This window comes from Microdochium trichocladiopsis (genome assembly GCF_020744255.1).
Source record: "Microdochium trichocladiopsis strain MPI-CAGE-CH-0230 chromosome Unknown B0I36scaffold_17, whole genome shotgun sequence".
Taxonomy (NCBI): domain Eukaryota; kingdom Fungi; phylum Ascomycota; class Sordariomycetes; order Xylariales; family Microdochiaceae; genus Microdochium; species Microdochium trichocladiopsis.
The window spans coordinates 2706-24005 of record NW_025763560.1 but is presented as its reverse complement, the minus strand read 5'-3'; the positions used below and the strand labels follow the sequence as shown (position 1 = coordinate 24005).

General features: G+C 55.0%; 10 protein-coding genes across 10 annotated transcripts; 5 read left to right on the top strand and 5 right to left on the bottom strand.

Moving 5' to 3' along the window:
* Window positions 1-1547: 1547 nt before the first annotated feature.
* B0I36DRAFT_257593 (amidase signature domain-containing protein) lies at window positions 1548-2594 on the bottom strand (the record flags this gene model as incomplete). Its single annotated transcript, XM_046151027.1, has 1 exon — window positions 1548-2594. A coding segment is annotated over one exon (1047 nt), but the record flags the coding sequence as incomplete, so codon positions are not given.
* Window positions 2595-2754: 160 nt separating this feature from the next.
* Window positions 2755-3747, top strand: B0I36DRAFT_57304 (uncharacterized protein). The gene is made up of 4 exons (XM_046163040.1): window positions 2755-3074; window positions 3129-3181; window positions 3239-3507; window positions 3562-3747. Exons 1-3 carry the CDS (start codon window positions 2765-2767, stop codon window positions 3467-3469), a joined length of 594 nt encoding a protein of 197 aa, XP_046004110.1. The 5' UTR covers window positions 2755-2764; the 3' UTR covers window positions 3470-3507; window positions 3562-3747.
* Window positions 3748-4351: 604 nt separating this feature from the next.
* B0I36DRAFT_356508 (uncharacterized protein) lies at window positions 4352-5763 on the top strand (the record flags this gene model as incomplete). The annotated part of the gene is made up of 2 exons (XM_046157643.1): window positions 4352-4354; window positions 4390-5763. 2 exons carry the CDS (start codon window positions 4352-4354, stop codon window positions 5761-5763), a joined length of 1377 nt encoding a protein of 458 aa, XP_046004109.1.
* A 729-nt stretch (window positions 5764-6492) lies between these two features.
* Window positions 6493-7657, bottom strand: B0I36DRAFT_279255 (uncharacterized protein). The gene is made up of 2 exons (XM_046151453.1): window positions 7198-7657; window positions 6493-7143 (listed from the first exon to the last, which is right to left on the bottom strand). Exons 1-2 carry the CDS (start codon window positions 7628-7630, stop codon window positions 6572-6574), a joined length of 1005 nt encoding a protein of 334 aa, XP_046004108.1. The 5' UTR covers window positions 7631-7657; the 3' UTR covers window positions 6493-6571.
* On the top strand, window positions 7642-8405 carry B0I36DRAFT_57275 (uncharacterized protein). The gene has a single exon (XM_046163039.1). The coding sequence runs from the start codon at window positions 7826-7828 to the stop codon at window positions 8318-8320; it is 495 nt and encodes a 164-aa protein (XP_046004107.1). The 5' UTR covers window positions 7642-7825; the 3' UTR covers window positions 8321-8405.
* Window positions 8406-9212: 807 nt separating this feature from the next.
* On the top strand, window positions 9213-10577 carry B0I36DRAFT_341639 (uncharacterized protein). Its single transcript, XM_046156024.1, has 2 exons — window positions 9213-10239; window positions 10342-10577. Exons 1-2 carry the CDS (start codon window positions 9253-9255, stop codon window positions 10366-10368), a joined length of 1014 nt encoding a protein of 337 aa, XP_046004106.1. The 5' UTR covers window positions 9213-9252; the 3' UTR covers window positions 10369-10577.
* Window positions 10578-13743: 3166 nt separating this feature from the next.
* B0I36DRAFT_370192 (uncharacterized protein) lies at window positions 13744-16447 on the bottom strand (the record flags this gene model as incomplete). The annotated part of the gene is made up of 4 exons (XM_046159879.1): window positions 13744-14427; window positions 14545-14671; window positions 14726-15912; window positions 16199-16447. 4 exons carry the CDS (start codon window positions 16445-16447, stop codon window positions 13744-13746), a joined length of 2247 nt encoding a protein of 748 aa, XP_046004105.1.
* Window positions 16448-18567: 2120 nt separating this feature from the next.
* On the top strand, window positions 18568-19727 carry B0I36DRAFT_341615 (uncharacterized protein). Its single transcript, XM_046156023.1, has 2 exons — window positions 18568-19477; window positions 19535-19727. The coding sequence occupies exon 1, from the start codon at window positions 18816-18818 to the stop codon at window positions 19428-19430; it is 615 nt and encodes a 204-aa protein (XP_046004104.1). The 5' UTR covers window positions 18568-18815; the 3' UTR covers window positions 19431-19477; window positions 19535-19727.
* A 107-nt stretch (window positions 19728-19834) lies between these two features.
* Window positions 19835-20407, bottom strand: B0I36DRAFT_341611 (uncharacterized protein; the record flags this gene model as incomplete). Its single annotated transcript, XM_046156022.1, has 1 exon — window positions 19835-20407. A coding segment is annotated over one exon (573 nt), but the record flags the coding sequence as incomplete, so codon positions are not given.
* A 161-nt stretch (window positions 20408-20568) lies between these two features.
* Window positions 20569-20867, bottom strand: B0I36DRAFT_341610 (uncharacterized protein). Its single transcript, XM_046156021.1, has one exon. The coding sequence runs from the start codon at window positions 20854-20856 to the stop codon at window positions 20701-20703; it is 156 nt and encodes a 51-aa protein (XP_046004102.1). The 5' UTR covers window positions 20857-20867; the 3' UTR covers window positions 20569-20700.
* Window positions 20868-21300: the final 433 nt, after the last annotated feature.

Here is a 21300-nt window from a genome sequence, read left to right as displayed (position 1 = left end):
GCTTCTCTCTTCCGTTACCACCAAATCTGGCACCACAGCAAAACAAATCGATATATCATGATGCTCTTACATAAAATCTACCTGCTACTTGCTACCACTGCCGCGTGGCCTCCCCATAGGCTGTCCCAAGCCATCCCAACCTTGGGCCCCAACATGCTACTGGCCAAGCTGACCCGCACTTATCCAACATCGCGCTGCCCTCCACTTTATCGGCCGCTACCCTCCCTAAGCGTGAAAGAACATTTGAGGATGTCCGCTGCGGTTGTGGTATCAAACTCAACAGGGATGCTGTTCGCAACGTCAGAGACACATTTCCTAAGCATATGGACAACTTTCCTGAACTTGCGAAGTTAAAATACGGGAGAACTTTACCATCATTGACCCTAGTTGGCTGGTAAAGGCCTTTGTCATCAACTACACCCATGAGCCATTCACTTTCACGAGCGCAGACCTTAGGGCTGCATGGGAGGTGATCGCCAATGCTTGCGGTGGGGAAAACGTACCAGGAACCGCAGGATTTTACGACCAAGGGGCGGACATCAGATCTGGATTTGCGTTTGGCTACATGGAAAATGATAGATACGACATGGAGAATTGGGATGGGAGCATATGGGCGTCGACCTTGGAAACATGCCCGTAGACTACGACGATGGTTATCTTTTAGTCTCCAGCTCCAGGGCCATTAGGAATTCGGGGACCTGCGAAAGTTGGCTCGACTCCGCGATAGAAAAGTAAGAGCTCAATGGTAAGGTCATACTTTGATTATTGATCTGGCTAGTACTGTAGTTGTACCAACTTAAGAGTAACAGGGGATTGTTTTTGGGCTTTAAGACAGGACAAAGAACACTGCACGATTAGGCTAAAGGCGGATCAGGGGAGGGAGCTCACGGAGCGATTTAACTATACGTCTTATAGTCATCAGGACATAAAGCCAGCGCTTGGTAGTCGGTACCGTGAAGGGCAAACACGGCACGATGAAAGATGAAGGAAGAAGCAGAATATCAGTCAGATAGTATCCCTTTACAGATAGCCGCTAGATTCATGCTTCAACTAACTATCATTCTCTTCTGTTAGACACTTGGGAAGATGTACATGCTCGACCAAGTAATCTCGATTTATACAGAGCCAAGGAAAGGAAGGAGGAAGAGGAGGAAGAATGGAGATGTCTGCGTCCCAACAACTTGATCGTCATCTGACTTCGCGGTACGTCTCTTTGGACGTAGGGTTTTCTTCGATGCCTTGACGCGTTCAGCACTCTCGACCTTGTTTGGGGGCGTTAATTAGTACGTTTTGTCGTGATGGTGGAAAAAGTCCTCATTCTGCTGTCATGCGCATTCTGGTGTGCAGCAGCAGGGGGTTAGGTCGTCATACGCTTGGCATGAGTACCACCCCGAATAATTAGGACACGGAGGTCTCGAGTAAGCCGGGAAACTCACAATGGTACAAATAGCATCCCGAAACGATTGAAGTTCTATACTATGAACTGCGGCGAGGCCAATGGCTACAAATAGTATGGATTGACGACGAATAAAGGTCCCGCCATTCGCCTAGTTCAAACCGAGAATATCCTTAAGCCTGCTGAGGGCTCCAAAAAGCTCATTGTCGTGGTACTTGCGTGCTGCCAGCTGCAGGTTTACTGGTGCTCCTTGGAAATCGGTTTTCTCCCAAAGCTGCTTTACCTGTTCGCAGGTTTCACTCAAAGGCTCGTATGAAGGATCGTACTGCTCCCCAGCCTCTGTCACAATCGGCGTAGGAATAACGACCGCCGGATAGTCCACAAAGTTGTAGAGTGATGTGTATGTCCATGTGAAGGCTGTATCATGAGCACAGGCAGGTCCCACGTAGGCTGGGCAAAGGAGAACGTCGATATCCTGCTCTTCCCAGGCACGGGCAAACGCAAGACGATAATTATCACGGTCACCACGCATGTTACTGACATCGGCAGCTGTAAGCATGCCGAAGGGTTCGGCGTCTTTCCAAATCCACTCGCTCAAGGGATGGAGTGGCTCGCCGCTCGAGAGGATCGCGTCACGACAGCCTGAGCCGCCGTCGGGCCAGTACATCCGTCTGGCCTTGCGCCAGGCCTCCGCTGCACCAGATATCTTGAAAGACTTAATGCTAATAGCGCCTGCATGACGGGGGTCCGTCAGAAGCTCACGTGCCCAGGTAATGGCGCGTTTGACTGGAGGTTGTGGCTCCACGAAGCCATCGTTCTCGATGATCCCGAGCTTGAGAATCTTAGTCGAGGTCGTCTGCAAGCCAGTCCATGGGATTGGTACAAGCCTGGGATCCAAGAGATGTGGCTTATCCGCTAGAACTCTACTCATAAAGAAGTCCATATCTCTGAGACTGCGGCACATCGGGCCAGTAGAACCCAGGATGTTGAGCTCGGCAGGGAAGGGACTCGCTATGAAGCCTTGCATGGGCAGGGTGTTTGATGTGGGCTTGAAGCCATAGATGCCACAAAACGCTGCCGGTCCGCGGATGCTCCCACCGATATCTGTCCCCACACCGAGGACGGACCCTTTCATGGCAATAAGCGCCGCCTCGCCGCCCGTGGAGCCTCCAGCTGAGAGATGGATGTTGAACGGGTTGGTATTGCAACTGGCCCGCAGCGGCGAGAGGCCCTGAGTGGCTTAGCGTCACGCCGCTCATTGGTGGAAGCCGACTGAACCAGGGGGTAGGACCAATATTTACAGAACCCTAGATCCCTTCAAATGTTGTTCCACCTTCCCTTTAAAACATCACGTCCGAAGAAAAGCTCATGGTCAACAACGGCGTCATGCCCACGGTCGATCCCGATATCGTTAGCGAGACTGGGGACTCTCTCGGCCGGAACGCCGAGGCGAAGAGGAGAAGATTGATTCAACCCAGCCTTCGCAAACCCGCGGCCAAGATTACCGTACAATCAGCAAGACCTCATACGAAGTCACGGATGCTAACTTGCCCGTCTGAGCAGAAGAAGAAGCAGACGAAGAAGGCGCCTCCCCGTGGCTCAATCCGTCACTTCCCATGCCGGCAGTGCGTCGCCCGCGCCAGCAAGGCTCCCGGCCATGAGTGCGCCTCTCAAAATAGTACGTTTGGATACGCGGAATTCTACACCTCATACGCTGATACCCACGGCGCAGATACGGGTGCTGCGTGCTGGGACTGCGCAAAGAACGGCCACACATGCAGGCCAGTAAGACATTTCTGCGTTCTGTCAAGTAGCGAGCCATTAACCAAACTGCGTCTCTAGGTTCCTGATGCGGCTCTTGCTGCCGTGCGTGCCTTTTGGGACCTGAACCGCCGGCTCAGCGGCGCGGATGAAGAACCGGACGACGCATGGCGTGCTGCTGCACAGCGGGCAGCACAACAACTACGAGCTTGCGGCAGCGGTGCGGTCCCTCCTGCTACTCCACGACCAGCTCCTGCCTTGGCTTCGTTTGGCGAAGTAGCTGAGAGGAGCTTTAAGGAGAGAAGCTTATAGCGCTGGAGGTCATCGCTGAAGCTGCACGTCTATGGATTGTGAGCCTTGGTCATGTCATCAGATGCAAGTTCGTGTACTGACTCCTTGTCCAGCAGCTCAATCAACCAGACGAAGAAGAGGAAGATGAGGAAGAGGACTAGGGAAATAAGGGAAATTGAGCAGTGCGGCTTCAAATCCGACTACCGCATGAGGCGGCACCTTGCTTTGAAGAAGTGTAAACGCAATATGCTGGTTCGCTGCGGAGTAGCGGCTATCATACCATTTTCCGTGATGTGCCCAAAATTCCAAGAATTTCAGCAGAGGTACAAAGCGCAATGTACAGCGGGGCCGTGCGACTACACCGCTAACCCAATTTGGCACCTTGACAGTGATTTCGGGGGTTTTGCAACAGTCACCCCTATAGCCTGCCGTACACGTCCCCCGAGGCAGAAACACATGCCCAGCCTCTCGGAAAGTTCCGCTACAGAGAGGCAAGCAGAAGTGATGGAGCTGATTCAGTGTGATGATATCGCCTCTCTCCCCGCCAACAAGGTGTGGATCTTTTCGATCATATTGCTGGTTAATAAATACAGCTCTCATCCCAACCAGGAACCCAAGATGGGAAGCTCTCTTGCGACACATCAATCTCGCTCAGCCTGAGTCGAAAACTCCCGATGGCGGATCCCGTAATGGCGGCAATGGCCGTTATTTCGGCGCTCTGCTGTGTGATAGGCGCTGTTCACCAAATTCAAGAATTACGCGCCCGCCCACCTAGGATGAGGACCGAGAAGCTCGAGAATCCACGCCTATCCAAGCCAGAGATCGCAGGTGGCACATTTGAATTGTCACACCTATTTAACCGTCTTGCTTCTTACTTCGGGAGGGGATTTGGAGAGAAACTGGATGGTAAAGTAGTTCTTGGTGCCGCTCTTGTCACATAGCTGTTTGTTAATACGTATGCAGACGAAGTAAAGCACAAAGTCTTTGCCCTTCGACCCCAGTTAAACGCGCTGCTATTCGAGCTGGAAACTCTGAAGGCAGACGCTCCCAAGGTTGAAGCAGATGGGAAGGACGCCGAGAAAGTTGAACGACGCAGGGAGGCGCTCCTTAAGAGGGCAAATCTCCTAAAGGCCGACATAGAGGACGCCTTGAGGGAGTTCAGCAACCGAGCCGGCACAACCGCGAGGGTCGACGCCCCTGAACCGCCCCTGAAGGCATCGGAACCGTCGAGGGAATTCTGCTACGGAGCCCTGCTGTGCCAGTGTGGAAGAACGGATGCCGAGGGGCTTTCCATCTACGCCGTGGACGACGCATCCAACCCGCAATGGGGCTTCACTTGCATGTACTGCTACCTGGAGGTTGGGAGCTACCGTGCCATTCGATTCTCAAGTAGAGGACAAGCCTTGGTGTCCTCAGGCTTGCTTGCTGCGAGCCACCTTGCGGCATGCAGGTCGTTCCACGACCGCCGAGCGTTCTACAAATGCTTGGCCTGTTATCAGAACTACGAGAATGTGGACTTCTCTTCCGCAGTCGCCTTTGAAATGCATATGCGGGAGCACCCTGGGTTCAGTTTCATCAGGAACGAGGAAGAAGTCGCACAAGCCACGAGGGAGAAAATCCGCGAATTTGTGCATGGCCATACCCCAGAAACTCCACCAACTGGAGGGGATCTGGAGGTTGGCGATGCAGACCCCAGGAAAGCAAAAGCAAGCTACCAAAGACGTGTTCCTGTCCCCCGAGGCGGAGCTTCCGGTGGAAATGATTCCCGGAGTGAAGCTGGAAAAGAGGGAAAAGCCGACAGGTCTTCTGTGGGTGGCCACTCAAGTCTTGAGTCTGAGTTGCTGGTGGAAGCCTGCGTGGGTAACAGCTCCCAAAGCAGGGTCAATCTTACAGGGGGCGCCCTTCCGCCACAAAAAGATACCGTATCCTCGTGGGTGAGGCGGCATATCCGCGACAGGTCTCCACGACAGACATTGTCAGGGACGACTCAACCTCGACCGTTGGATATCTCTCCTGCCGTCACGCCTCTGCCTGAGCCTTCCCGCCTCCACGAAAGTCCTGCCGGCGCCACTGTTCCCGCCGCTCTGCCGCCACCGACACGGCAACCTCCTCCGATGCCACCACCCCGACCCCCCAGAACGACTCTGTGGTCGACCCTACGAGGCCCTCCAAATAGAGAAAGCGAACTGGTAGAGGTGTACGAGAAAATCTTGTCCAGCAAACTCGCCGAGAATGCCGCATGTCCTCTGGAACCAGTGCGCCAAGAGAACTCCCTTACGACCAGCTTGATCGAGAGAGAAGGTGCCATCAGTTGAAACAGCTCATTGACGCTGGCCTGGACCGTACGCCTCGCGAGACCCAGGTGAAGGAGCGAATTAGGTCCGCCATTGACTTCGTCCTATCCGCGGAGAATTTGGCAGCCCTACCCGCTCTTGCCTGGACAGGTGTTTCGGTGTAGGAGAAGTTGCTTCAGTTGGAGCGGACACGACAGGTGGAACTTCAAGAGAATTTTTGACAACGGCATGATGATAAAGGAGCAATTCATTGCCGAGCTTGCTACACTCAGATATGGTCCCCAAGTTGGTGCTGCGATTTGGTCTAGGGTTATCTTTTGGGTCAGCTCTTCTGACGAGCAGATTGTGCACTTTTTACTCCTAACTTCCGGTCGAGGATGACTCCCAGCAGCTTTACCTCTCTGACAGCTCGGGTGGTGACTCCATTGCCAAGCTGCAAAGGTGTCCTGTGCCAGCTTCTCCCGCGGGTAAAGTGCAGCGCCTGGTACTTTGTCGGCGCGAACTTTATCCCCTATCTAGTCGGTACAGATCCCGTGCCCCTGCTGGATGCGGGTGCTTGTTTCCGTTGTCTTGCCGAACCCTACGATCTTTGTGTCGTCAGCAAACCCGCAGGTCCTGGGGCGGCTTGGAGCCCGTCATATAAGCTCCAGGTGTATAGAATGAAGAGGATTGGAGGCAGTGGTGACCCCGGGGGAGCCCCAGCTTCGGTGTCCTGGGTGGCGGTTTCTTGGCCGTGAAAGCAAACCGAGTCGCCCAGCAGTGACCATCCCAGCAGAGCACATCATACGCTGACCGTCATGCGCAAACCGTCGTATATAGAGCGTACTGTCTAATCCCCTTTCTTCCAAACCGTAGACCAGCCTTGCTCGACCCCTTCCCAAGCCCCTCCAGCTATGCTGTGAAGCGTCCTAGCCAGAGCGTCCGCCAACACCTGTCTCACCTTACCGTCACTCATGTTATATACAGCGCCGGATAATTTCATGCCTTTCCTCCCGACGGTGCTGGCGAGTTGTATGCCCTGGCCAACGATATTCTCCCCGAACTTGTACTTCCTCTCGTAATGCACCATCATCCTCACGAGGGACAGGATGTAGGGCCAGACAAAGCAGAGCCACACGATCACCGTCGAGACCACCATTTGCGTCCCACGATGTAAAAACGAGCGGCCGCCCGCGGGCTGTAGCGTGTATGGCCGTGTCATCTCGACCGGTACTATTTGATCGACAAGAGATGGTGGCAATGAGCGCCTCAGAATCGTCGCTTCGGTCTCATCCAGGTCCGCTGGCAGGGCTTTCATAAGGTATGACACCCCGTCGATGTAGGATCGGCGCTCAAATGAGGCGCTGTAAGATGGACTTGCCGCCATCGATTCTTCCACAGCTGTGGCGAGGAGTCTCATTCCTGCTTCCTGTGGTTAGTTATGTTTCCTGGCGCAGGTGAAGGGAGATCTCCCACCTTGCCGCGCACATTTCCAGTCTGTCCCCGATGGCTGAGCGGGCAGGTTCACAATAATGCTAATCTCAGACGTCAAGGTCGCCTTCTGTTCGGGGAGAGGGACGGCCTCTTCTACTCCATTCTCGTCCACTACATCCGCGGTGCTTGGTTTCCTAACAATCGCGGTCTCGGCTTCTGATATCGGCGTCTTAGACTCCGACGAAAACCAAGATCGAAAAGGTCCAGCATCCATGGGAATGCTCAACGTCGCACGGATTGAGCCCAAAGGCCGGAGCCTAGATCGAATTGAATTCGGTAGAACGAAGAACATGATGGATTCTCTACCTGAGAAGATAATCTGTCGCCGTAACAATATGATAAAGTTGGATGTCGTGGAACTTATGGTACGGATCTCCTTGCACCCGTGCAGCACATCTTGGAAGAGGCTTGACATGACAATTAGGCATAGATTACGTGTCCTGACTTCGACAGCGTGTGATCTGGCCAGACCCACAAACTATTTTCCACGACTGGAAGTTTAATGCGAGCTAAAGTGTTGGGAAAGGGGCCTTGAGGATAGGTTGGCTTATCACATCACATCACCCGACTTCTCCGTCATCTCTATGTCATCACCGCCCACATATGATGCATGCATCAAAAGACCGCCTCGTCCGTCCTGTTCCCCCTTTCTCGCTCATCCTTCCCACATTCCTTCACCCACTGCATACACTCTTTTCTGCAACATCAGTCTTGCTGGCAGAGAGTGTGCTCCTCAATTCTGATATCACACTCTCACCGAACACCTGCGACTCGACAAGACGGCCAATTGCCTCGTGGCTGCCATCATCCTCTCTCCTTTCCCCGATTTCACGACCGTACGAACATCCCTTCTAACGACTTTACCGCGACACGTCAATTTCCCTTTCTCAACATCTCCGACAAAACCTTCTCAGCGGTCAAGCGGCGCCGACTGGTGAAGCGTGCCCGATTGGCCCGATTGACTTCGTGCGTGGGCCGAGATCCGGCCCCAGAAGTACCGCGCCCTCTCTTGATGTGCCACGTCAACATTGATGTACCGGACCCACTTCCTGGACTGCCTGGTCCGTGCTCAAAGAGCACAAGTCATGCTGCTTGCGCACGCTAGTTTCTGAAACCTCTGTAGAAGTTAGGGAATGTTTGAAGGATACTTGTGTTGGATGGGTTGGAGTGCGTCTTTTTTTGTCACCCGCTTGCCCTGGTACGAAGATTCGGACACATCAAGCGAAGGTTTCGCCAAGCACATCGAGGCTGAATCGGGCTGGGATACTAATGATTATTAGCTTTGAGTTCGATAGTTCCATGAGTTTACGAAGTCGAGGCATGTGATCGCGTCGCTCGGCGCGCGATCCGAAACCGACCTCGAAAGTCCACGACAGAATGCGACCGTTCGAGAGGTCATCACAGGGGCTAAGTGGGGTGAGGTACGCCTTGGAGGTTTATTACAGCTCATGGGATAGTTATTGCACGGTAGGTTCAAGGTCCCCAGGTTTCCGTTCGTAATACATTATAATATCAACTTTTCCTCCGTGCACATATCCAGGGGACACGATACTATTGAAAAGAAGGGTGGTCAGTGCAGAGCTAAGGGTCCTAAGATTGGATATGGATACATGAGAATCTTAGGGGCAGAGACACGTCCCCAGATACAACACCAGACCAGAGAATCAACTAATCTGACATCAATGGACCGAATACCCGTACTGTCTGACAGCAGCCAGCCACTGCCCAAGGAGTGACATTCCCGTGACGTCACTTTTAGCCATTTGCTAACAAGATCAGCCCACGTATCTCTATGTGGGCTTAGCTCTTCTAGGAATGACGACCTGACGGTGTCAGTGGCGCTAACCCCCAAGCTGTACGAATCAAGGTTGGCATGGCCCTCGCCACATGCATAGCCGACATTTCCACATGTCGAAGCAACGCGTTGATCTGAAACTTATATATAGCATAGCCTCGAGGATGTGCTCCGCGTCCCTCGCTATTTTGGTTATCTCGTCATTGGATCCTTTTTCGAGCTTCTGCATTACGGATGTCAATATGGCCGACACACTTACAACTTTCTTCAACCCAGCCATTGGGATAGATCGAAATGGGCCATACCAATTGTTCATGAAGGACATCGGAAATCTGATGTCCAATCTCACTCTAGGGTTCAAAATTCTATGGCCTTTCTTTACTCCAAGGCCACTCGACGAGCTCTTTCTTTGCAGCTCTACAGTCTTCGCGCTTATTTGGTTCCTTTTTTGGAGCATCCTCCAGGCTCCAATCATTCTTTTCGTTTTCGTCGTGTTGGTTATTGTCGTCCTCATTATCGGTCTTCTCACCTGGATACATTCGTTTCTGTTCTGGCACATCCTGCATGGACCTGCACTACAGGTCTTTCCGTCGACAATTACCCCAGCTGCGAGCAACCTGAACCAACATGAGCGATGGGTCTATATCAATGGAATAGCAACGGGTAGAACCATCATACGACAGAACCTTCAGCTTCTGCACAATCTCTTCGGCCGGCCCCTCCTCGGCATCAATAACCGCACCTATGGGTTTCTTGGCGACATCGTCGAATGCGTTCTCCAACGGTCATTCGGCTTCCGAACGAGTGAGACTCGCGTGGCTTATCCAATCCTAGAAGGTTTTCTCAACGATGCAAACGTGAGCCGGGTAGTCCTTATCGCACACAGCCAAGGAGGCATTATCGCGTCTCACATTCTACGCGACCTCTATACCAGAGTATCAATCGCAAACCTAAGAAAGCTTCAAGTATATACTTTCGGTAATGCTGCGCTACACTTCGACAATCCGCCCGATCCCACCGTGGCGTGGGGGCATGTCCTCCAACACATCGAGCACTATTGCAATGAACGCGATATGGTCTGTTCATGGGGCGCGTTATCCTCCTCCCGACAGCCTGATATCCGGTTCCAAGGCAAAATATTTATTTCTCAAGGGGCTACGGGACATCTGTTCAATCAGCATTACTTGTTCCCGATGTTTGGGGTCGGCAATTTTCTGGTTCAACCAACGGTGAGGGAAGTCCCAGGAAACAGAATCTATTGGGTCCCTGGAATTGGGAAGGCTGGGGAACCATTCGAAAATATTCAGGCTGATCATAGTCGACTGTATCAGTATCTAGGAGGACAAGAACGTGCGTAAAACCTACTTGGAGCGCGGCTCTGCATCCACCGGGCCACTTAATTCCATCTCTCTAAAGTAGTTATGTCGCAGGCACGGATGGATAATGAGGATCAAATGAGCGCTTGATTTTCTATCTAAAGGAGCGACGGGGCGGTCTCTTATATACTAAATCGGGACTTCCCGCAGATACAACGTACGGTAACATTGCAATGAAGTAATAAAGAAGCATTTATACCGTTTTGCTTTAGCGGTCTTAAAAGCTATCAATTATACTCCGCTCCCTAGTTATCTAGTATAATACCGCGACGACCCGACCAACAGGTCGCAAGATCGGGCCAGGGACAAGGGCAGGTCATGCACGCGGGGAGACACACCCCAAGAAGGCGTTAGGTAATCCGAACATTATGTCAGCAGACCCGACAAGGATGAGGGACACGGATATGTGGATCGCAACATATCCAAGTGATCCCAGGATATGGGGATCGCTGCATATCCAGCGATCCAGGAACTAACAGGACTGAAGGACAAAGGATATATAGAACACGGAGGATCTCCTTGTAGACAGTCACTACCTTTGTGCTTCAGCGATCAATCTAAGTATTACTCTTACCCTTCACTTGACCTAGTTACTCAATTGACCCAAGTGTGATATCTCGCAAGAGACACGAACGACAACCCCCAGAGATCACGACAGCACGGAGTCAGTATTGCGCAGGTTCTACCTACTTTCTTAGAACATAAACCCTAGCGCCTGGTTAGACGGCTTGACTCCCGGAGACCGGATCGTGACATTAACCTTAATTAAGGGTAGTAGACTTAACGTAATCCACAAGCAAGCGGGCCACACAAGCAAGCGGGCCACACAAGCAAGCGGGCCACCCTCCAGGTACTCGTACGACAATGTATAAGACAATTCAACCACAACGCCTTAAATCAATTGAAACTATTCAGAATCCTCTTCTTCAGAGGCAGATACGACTTTCTGACACGTACGAGCATTATGGCCGGGCTCGCCGCAGACGCCACATCGCCGCGCGCGCGTTTCGGGCCTCCTCGTACGACCACTATTCTGACTCGTTTCCGCCCTCAACTGCTCCGTCGCGTCGATTTGAGCCTTCAAATCCTTTGCCTGGTCAATCGTGAGGGACCCTCCTTTCTGTAGCTGCTTTCTTTTCGTACGACGACGGCGGCTGAGGCGGTCGTTCGCATCTCGAAGTTCTGCGAGGTCGTGGCGCATAAGGGTCTGCTCGTGCACCATCATCGCGATTCCTTTATTTAGCTGCTTAAGGCTTGCGATTATGGACGACGGTGAGCTATTCTGGTGTCGTACGATGCGATTTTTAATATACTCCGTCTGCGATTCGGCCTCAATTGGGTTGTTCGGCGTCTTTGAAACCCAAGGGGGTGGTAGTCCAGCAGAGGAACCTGGCGGTATCGGCGTATGAAACTTCACATCTAGCTGTGAAATCACATAATTCGGGTCGTACGGTACTAGGCCTGTCGCTCTGAAGCCTGCCTGGATGTTTGATTTGGTCATTGCAGCGTCGTACGCCTTATAAAAGGCAGGGAGGAAGTCCTCCTTTGAAACGTGGGTTACGTGCGCCCGCATTAGACCTTCGATTTCTTTACCGTACGCCCGTTTCAGAGGTCCAAAACACCCAACATCGAGAGGCTGGAGCTTATGCGACGAATGAGCAGGCATACAGAGGGTAACAATATTCTGTTCCTTGCAGTAGAGCTCGAAATCGACGGAATGGTGGCTCTCGTGGCCGTCGAGGATAAGGAGGCGGTGGGTACCCTTCGTACGACTCTTTGTATGGAAATCGAAGTGTTTTACCCATTCTAGACCTCTCTCGTTCGTCGTCCAGCCATTGTCTGAAAGCGCGATTACCCAGTCGGCCGGTAGAGGGCTATTCGCGGTCCAGGAGTCGAGGTGGACCTTCCCCGCGAAGATAATATATGGTGGGATCGAATAGCCGTACGACCCGATACCCTGGATTACTGTAACCCATTCCTGATTGCCTTGTTGTACGGCTCTTGGCTTGCCGCGTCGATCGGAGGTCGTAACCACAGTCTCGGCGGAGATCTTACCCATCGCGAAGCCCGTCTCGTCGAAGTTGTAGATATCGTCATTGTAGATACCGTATTTCGCGATTATATTCCGTACGAGGGTAAACCACGCGCGATACGCGTCCGGATCTTCGCAGAGGACTCTCTGATAGTTGATTCTTCGATTAAAACGCGTTCGGAGCTCAGGTCGTCGTCGTACGAAGTTTGTAGCCCAGTTCGTTCCGACGCGCGGCGCGTCGCGTGCGCGGAGGAGTCGATCCGCCATTGCTCGAACACCACTAAGTCGCGGCGGAAATGATCGCGAATCTAGGTCGATTACGTATCGTACGATGCTCTCCTCTTCGTACGGGGTCAATTTCTGGTTATGTGGTCGGGTATCACGTTTGCGCTCTACGCCACGTCGTCGATCTCGGAGGGTTGTACGTGGGACATTATAGATTGATGCAGCCTTTCGAACACTTAATTTCGGGTTTGATTGAAGCGTGTTTAGCCCTAAGATAAGGTCGTGTTCTTTAGATTGCGCCATAAGAGGTAATGGTGGGAGAATGAAGGAAAAGATTGAGGATTTGTTTAGAGGGAAGAAAGTGGGCGGGTCGCTTGTATGGGCGGGTCGCTTGTGGATTACGTTACTATAATTTATTAATCGAACAACCTAAAACACATTTCTAATATCTTCCTATAACTCGTCTTCCCTACTCGAAACACTCTGCCTCTACTATCGCCTTCCAAGCTGCGACCATATTCGTCCCCTCCGCGTCCTCTACCGTTCTTACCCTCCCGAGCCATCCTATAAATTCCTCCTTCTCCGATAAATCGACCTCGAGCTCTCGCCAGATCAGCTGCTCAAGCTTTCTGCTAGCTGTAGCCAGCCAGACCACCGGCATCACTCGATCTCCCCACCGGCACTTCCCCGTCTCTCCCCACTTACACTAAGCCTGCGGGAGACCACACGTCCAGCAGCACGAGTACTCCTTAAACCGGAGCTGCCGCCGCCATGCCATATACGTATCCGATCCTCCTAGCACCTTGCAGCCCCGGAACTCGTGCTCGTACGTCCTCTGCCGACCCTCTGCCCGGCCCTGGTGGCACCACTTGACGTAGCACACTACGCACTTGCCCTCTATCGACTCTACCCACTCCAGCAGCTTCCGGATCCTCCTGTCTCTCCTTGTTGTCCCTCCGGAGACAGTCCTCCGCTGCCTCGTCTACTGCCGAGTGCCAGTCCCCAGTACTGCTGCCATCGTCCACGTCCACGTCCATGTCCTCGTCGAGCACGTCGACCTGTACCCCTGTGAGCTACCGGCACCGGTCACAGCGCACCGCCTAGAGACTGTCGCAGTCCTGCGCGATCCCGTCCATGAACGCCCCAAGCACGAGCCTCCGGCAGTCCGGCGTCTGCGTGAAACGCTCGACCGCCTGCCGGTTCAGCTGATCTACGTCGCTCGCCTGCCGGCCCTGGTACACAGCCGCCCTGCCTAGTACTACAACCGACTCTACCTCCTCCCCGGCCTTCCTCCCGCCGCGGCCCGTCTGCTGGACGAAGTCGACAAGCCCGTACCGCTGCTCCCCGTGGATAATTGCAACGATGCCTTCGATGTCGACCCCGGTTCCGAGCCCTGTTGTCGCCACTCGGATATGTCGGCCGAGCTCGATTGCGACGTGGCGGTAGTTAGCCACGCCTAGCTTAACACCGATGTGCTCTGTCGTAACTGCTGCTAGCTTATTACTCAGCTCGGGAGTCGTCCAGATCCCTCTCCGGCTATCTTTCCAGAGCCAGGCATCGAGTAGCTTAGACAGCCCCAGGCCCTTCGTCTCCGTGAGGAGTAGTCTCTCGAGCGGCAGGACCCATAGGATATAAGCAACCATTAGTCGTCCGACCGTCTCTAGTAAGAAACGGGCTACCTTTCGGCCGATACCGCGGATCGCCTTACCCTTGTCGCGGTCCGTTACTAGCATTACCTGGCCGTCGAACAGAAAGACGTTCCGGAGCATATCCTTCGTGTCGCACTGCCGGATCGTTATAATCTGCGGCCCTCTCCCCGGCTGGCCTCCCCACGTGCGTGTGCTGACGAGCAGGGCCTGGCGGAACGACTGGAGCTGGCTGAGCCACTACTGGACCTATACCATGAGGAAGTTGCCCACCTCGTCGTCCCAGAGCTGGGCGGTACCGGGACCGAGCAGCTTCCGGAAGCCCGGCTCGAGCCAGCTATTCTTCTCGTGCGTAGCGAACGACGCCCCGGGCCCCTCGAAGCTAAGGCTGTCTGTAATCCGTCGGAGCACGACGATCTAGCCCAGCGGGACCCACTCCCTAAACATGAGCTCGTCCAGCAGCTCCTCCGCGTCTGCCACGATGCTAGCTGCCATGACCCGGAAGTCGTCGAGCGGGATGCGCTGGCCGAGATATCGCAGGGCCTCCTTGTTATCCTCCCACATCAGCCGTGGCGTACCCCCCTCTTTCTTCCGGTAGCCCTTGCCGTACGTCATTATCCGGATCATCGCGCTAAACGGCGAGAACGAGCCGTCTGCGAGCCAGTCGCGATGCTGCGTGCGGAAGTGCTCGATAGCTTCCTCGCCCATATCCTCGCCGGCTTTTTCTGACTCGAAGATATGCTCTAGGAGGATAAGACGGGCGCACCAGACCAGCCCGGCTACCTGTGTTGTGAACTCGGTCGCTGGCCGCCAGGCGTAGCCCTTCCGGGAACTACTGATCCTGAGCACGGCCGTGAAGTGTAGTAGCGGGTTGTGGAATAGATAGACGGCGACCTTCTGCTGGAGCGACTCGACGCAGAAGGCCATTACAACCCTGTCTATTGGGTCCTCGGCCGCGTCCTCTCCCTCGCCTGCCTCGTACCCCGGAGTTGCTAGCTCTTCGGACCCGACGTAGGTCGACGAGGCTGGAGACGTCCCGTCGCCTTCGTTCTCCCGGTCGCTGTTGTCGCTGCTGTCGAGCCGCCTGATGATTTCCTCGAGCTCAGCCCACTGGGCGTCGTTAAACCGGATCCGGAACTTCTTCGTGGCCTCGTCTCGGCCAAGCCGCCCAGCCCGGACGCAGTAGTAGAGGTAGCGCTTCCAGTAGGCCTGGTACCGATCCTCGGTATCCTGGCCGTTCTCCGACCTGAACGGGGCAGCGGCCGGGCGGTCAGCGTCTACGCTAGCTAGGTATCGGAGTACCTCCTTTGGCACCTGACCTGTCCGCTCGATTCCTCTCGCGACGAGCCGTTCGAAGCTGGCCCCGAGCCGGAGGAGGCGCTCGTGCTCGGCGATGTCTGCCTCCGCCCACAGCTTAGCGCGCTCCGTCGCCGTGAGGGCGTTCCGGCTCGCCAGGAAATGCTCACTGAGGTCGCTGCCGGCTAGGTGCCTGGCCCAGCCCATCTCGCGGACCCACGTCGACTCGAAGTCGGCTCCCTGCCGGCTGTCTGCCGTCCGGCGCGTCTCCTCTAGCTCCGTAGCTAGGTTCTCTTCGTATCTCGCAACCCGTTCGAGTAAGACGTGCTGTGAGGAGGTCTCGGTAGTTGTGCCTGAACCTGTCGTGCCGCGCGTTCTTTGCTCGACTACCCAGTACCGGGCATGGCTCCCCGGCGAAAGGGTCTGGAGCCGTACCTCGCTCCAACCGCTGTTACTACCACGGCCGCTAGTCGCCTGGTCGTTTCCTGCTTGCGAGCGATGGACCCCTGATTAGCTTCGGGCTCGTCGTCGGGAAACGGCAGTCCAAGCGGCTAAAGCCGTCTAAGACCGGCAGCTGCTCTATATGTGGTGATCCGTCGGCTGGCACTGGTACGGTGTGCGGGTTCGCGATCGGCTCGGCGGCGTAGCTGTAGTCGACGATCTGGCGTATTGCCTCGCCCTTGAGACGGTGCGTCCGCCAGAAGTGTAGCCGTATGCCGTCGGCCGGCCGGATCCCAACCCTGCACGAGACGCAGAGGAGGACGCGATGCTCCTGGCTACTACTGGCGTCAGCCGCAGGCCAGCTCAGCAGTCCGACCTGGCCCCCGGTGCAACCAGCGTCGGCCTCGTAGCGGATCGCCATCGCTAGACAACGATAATCTGCTTGCGGTGGGTGGCTGTTTACTGTCCTCAATAACAAATTGAGTGTCAGATCGAAGAGGAAGATAGTATATATGAGGTGTATTTCTGTTGTGCGCGTAAAACCAGTGACTACGATGGCTTTCGCCCTACAAGTTGCGAGCCCGTCCAGGCCGCGGTATGTATTATGGGTTGTTTGATGAGAGGGGAGGAGAGAGACGACCAGGGTTAGCTGAGGTTAAGGTTAGGTTCAAACGGAAAAAAGGGTCCAGCCGCCCTCAACCCCCTGCGGCAATGACCGTCACGGTAGTGAACGCACTCGCACCGACAGGGGGTGAACCCTGGCCGGCCTTGACTATGGCACGACCCCTGCTTGCCCCTGGTACTGACGGTCACTACCGCCCGGAATGACGGTCAGGAATCCTCCCGGGCACTTTCGACGCACACATTAGTCAGGCAGCCTCGCTGATGCCAGTCATCCGCGAGTGAGCGGCGGATTTCGTGCTATGGTTCCGTCTGATCGGCCACCTTTTGCAACTAGTTGCACTCCGGGCGGCAGGCCTTGTCCCCTTGTCCTTGAATCACTCCATACCTTGCGGTGCGGTCCAGAATCTGGCCAGGCGCTCGCGATCCAGGGAGACGGAGGACGAGCGTGTGGGGAACAGGGATTATCAGGTTTCGATGCCGGCCACGAACATATGACATCTACTAGCGAGGTTCGTCGGTTCGATCTGAAGCGCAACCGCCCACCGCCCAATCGTAGCGTGGTCGAATTTTGCCGGACCCTGTGTCTCGTCGTGAACATCTAGGATCGTGCCTATGTGCGTTATATTGGGGCGGCCACAGACAGCCTTTGCCCGCCCACTGACTCAACCCCATTTCATTGGCGCCAGTGCTGGGCGCGCGGGACTGTGCCAGGTGGGTCTATTTGCTGAGGCCTGGCGCCGAAGATGCGCCGGTAGGACTTGATCTGCGCACCGACACACCATGAATGTAAGGCCAGGCAATGGAAGGCTGCACCATTTCGCGAACAGCACGAACAGAGTCCTGACTGACTAGTTACTAGCGCACCGTCAACCCGCGGAACAGCCAGCGCTCTGTCGGCCGCTGGACATGACGCAAATGGACGTGGGGTCTTGACTCTAGGCCCGCCCCTCGTGCTTCCACGACGCTCCAGCCGTGGTCGTGCATGCTGGCGAGGCTGGCAGCTCGACAGGACCTCAGGCCCAGCACACCTAGCCTAGCCCACTGAACAACGAATGCGCCATGGGGTGAGCCAACCTAAAACTGGCGCATTTCCCTCAGTTGTACGTTCCGCTCCAAGCAAATGCGCCAGTTTTAGGTTGGCCCACCTCACCTCGCGCCTCGCTCCGCCACTGTCCCAGCGTGTCCGGAATCCTTGGGCACTACTCAGCAAGTGCTGGCCACCTTAGGGTGTGTCTCTAGCACTGCACGCATGCGCAAGGCACGAGCTCGAGTCGTTCCCGTTCCCATCCTCACAATGCCAAATCGAACCCACCACGGACTTGCTCCCGTGCTGCTGCTGCTTCACAACCTTTTCGTCTGTGCGCGAGCTCGCAAACCCTTGTCGATGGCCTCGGCTGCGCATATGTAGGAACAGCCACTACATCGACCTGGCTCGTGCCGGATTGAGAAGTCCAACGAGAAACCGATGTTGGTTCCATAGCGCACCCACGTGAAGTGCCAGCCGTGGCTCGGTCAATGCAGCCTCATCCTTCCCTGATGCTCGTGCCGTCCTTGAGCCGCTGTTCGGTATGCAGGGTTCGATCCGCCGCGCAGATCGCCTTGAGGTCCCCGCCGAGGATGGCGCGGAGTAGAGCAGGTTGGCCATGCCAAAATCTGGCCGCACCCTTCCCACGCGACAAAAACCGTGACCACTGGCGGCTCGCCGTTGATGGCTAATAGCTGGCTGGACCATGCCCGGTGACGGCCAGCTAGAAGACACATCAGAAACAGGCCCAGTCGGCTTGCATTAGCGCCCCCGCGTTGCACGATGCACGCTGCTCAAAATAGCTAGTCACGCGGTAGGTAGGTAGTTTACCGCCGCCATTCCGCCGGCACGGCAAAGGACTCCGCCCATCAGCCCGTGTGTCGCGAGTCATCCATCAAGTCGGCAGCACGGCCTGCCCCAGGATATATACGTGCTGATAACCTAACAGACAAGCGACCTTCTGATTCAACGCCTGATCTTTTGCCCATAAATATCGCGAGTGCCCAACATGGCCAACTTTCTCTGGGGCTTTCTTAGTGCTCGTCGACCATCAACACTGCGCAACTCCCCATCAAAACTCCATACGAACGCTTTCAACCATTATCACATTCTCTAATCTCCTTTCCCCTGGCGTCTCAGTATGAGTTCATCACATACGGGAGATGACCCAAAACATCACAAGTCGAAGGCCTGTTATTCAGCTCGAACAGCTCGTCATCACCAGAACCCTTCTGACTCTCAGAACGCAGCCAGCAGAGAAGTCGCTACATCAGATTCCGTTGCAGCAACTGCTTGCCTCCCTCATCACCTCGTCGTGACGGGGAATAACCACTCGCGACTCGTCTCCCGGGGCAGCACGTACACACCCAGTACAGTCGACTACCACACATCCCCACACGGACAAGGCTCGACCACCGCGAACGAATCTGCCACGACACAAGCCTCCTCCCTCGAGGATCCTCTCCATTATCCCTACCAAGCCTACAGTCCGGACGACGACCTGTTCCATCCCGATGGCACGTCCTCATACGGCCCCTTCTGCACCGCATTTCCCTGCCTCGACCCAACCTGCTACACCCATCCGACCTCGACCACGATGCTGCAAGAGTACTATACCACCGGCACTGGGGCATACTTCACGGACACCCACAACGATCCCGACAATGTCCATGACCCTCAGTCGAACACCTTCGACCCGCAGATACACATTGAAGCCGAGGACGAATGGCAGTACGATGCTCCGGCCAGACACTGAAGCAAGCTTAGGAGACAATAGGGTGAAGTTGTACGATCGGTGTTGAAGTTAAGCCATTCTCTCATACGCGTACTACCCTACCACAAGACTGACCACACCAACAGTGATTGGTTATTGAAAGAACATTGCGAGGAACTGGATCATTGGTACCCGTCGTGCTGCCGCGTACACTGCTGAAGCACCTGTTGGCCCTCTCGCAGAAGAGCATTTGAGTTCCACTGTTGCCGGCCCACTCACCACACACCAAAAGAGTGGAACAGCATTGTGACCCCACCCACTACGACGGCAGACTCAGGACTTAGACGGACAACTAAACTTTATTACGACCTCCATAGACTCAATTCTATCCTTCTATATAATCAATGTAGACCTCTCTAACGCGGTAAAATGGAGACAGACAGATTTCATAAATTCACCCCACCACCACCTCCTCCGAGCCCAGTGTTGCTGTTCCCACCGGTGTTGTTGTTGTCAAGTGCAACAGAAGACCAGTCCGCCAGGCTCTGCCAGAATCCGACCTCGTAGTCCCACGTGTCGAGATCGAACTGGGATAACAGCATCGGATCATGCTGTTGCTGTTGTTGCTGGTGCTGCTGCAAGCTTTGATCCGCATCATGCCCTGCCTCTGCTGGTGCTGCCATGGCCGCTTGGTTGAACGAAGGGAGTCGCTGTCCCCGATTGCTTATTCCGTCGTCGATTCCAGCAGCGCGGGAAGCTGGGAGCTGCTGGTCATGTGCTTGACTCGTTTCATTGACAGCAATGGAATCTCCGTCAGGGCCGTGGTTATAGTTTTGGTGCTGGGCCTGGTTGTGCTGAAGACGCGCACGTTTCGCTCGGGTTCCGTGGGTATCACCCTGTGCAGCGCCGTGCTGCGGCCCACCACCGACGTCCCGCTGGACCAGTACATGATCGCTGCGCTGCCGACCTACGTGATTCGAGACGGGATACCCATGACCGCCACCACCACCGCCACCGCCCATGAGCTGCACAGAGTTCAAGAACCCCTGAATTGTCTCCGTCGCCGTCGACACCAGACCATAGTTCGGCTCGTCGGGCTTGGCGAGCGTGCCGGTCTCCAGCTCCGCGACGAGGACGATTAGCAGGCGGAGGAGTTTACTCTGGTTGACTGGTGGCGCCGGTGCGGGTTGTGTTGCATCATTCGTTCTCGTGGCGGTGGTCGATTTGTGCCGCCGGATAATGGCCAGCAGCAGGATACCCACCGCGGGGAGGCCGTAGTATGTCACCTGCAGTGGCCATATCACAGGCCATGTCAGCAATCCAGTTTCCCCACGGCGAGCGCAAAAGCCGTGCAGGGAGGGTCTTGACACATCTTCCATGACAGATTGGTACCCGAGTTGGCCAGCTGGTCTCTCACCAGCACAATGTCCACAACCAGCTCCAAGATCCCCTCGGAGATCTCGACCATGCTGGCGTCCGGCTCGGCAAAGGAGTTCATGAACACCAAACGCAGGAGGAACAGCACGTGGAGGTAGTCCAGGCGCACGCTGGCGATAAAGTCTCGCTGGAACGCCGTCATGCAATGCGTCATCGGTGGGGCGGCGATGTCGGACACGCCTGGAGTAGCTGGTGTCGGTGTGGCTGTGGCCGAGGGAGCAGCGGCCATATGGTGCTTGAGAGAGTTGTTCTCGAGCTTGAAGTGTGCGGGCAGAGCAGCCCATTGGGCTTGTGCGCGTGCTTGTGTGGCTCTGCGATTCAAGTGATTGATCAGCACTGTGTTCCAAGGGTGCAAATGAGACTAGCATGAGACTGCTTTATATTCTCGGCCAGGAAGATTGTAGCGAGAGAAGGACCTTACCTGGCTCTTGGCAGGCAGTCTGGCGCCTTCCTATCATTTCAGAAGCTCCAATAT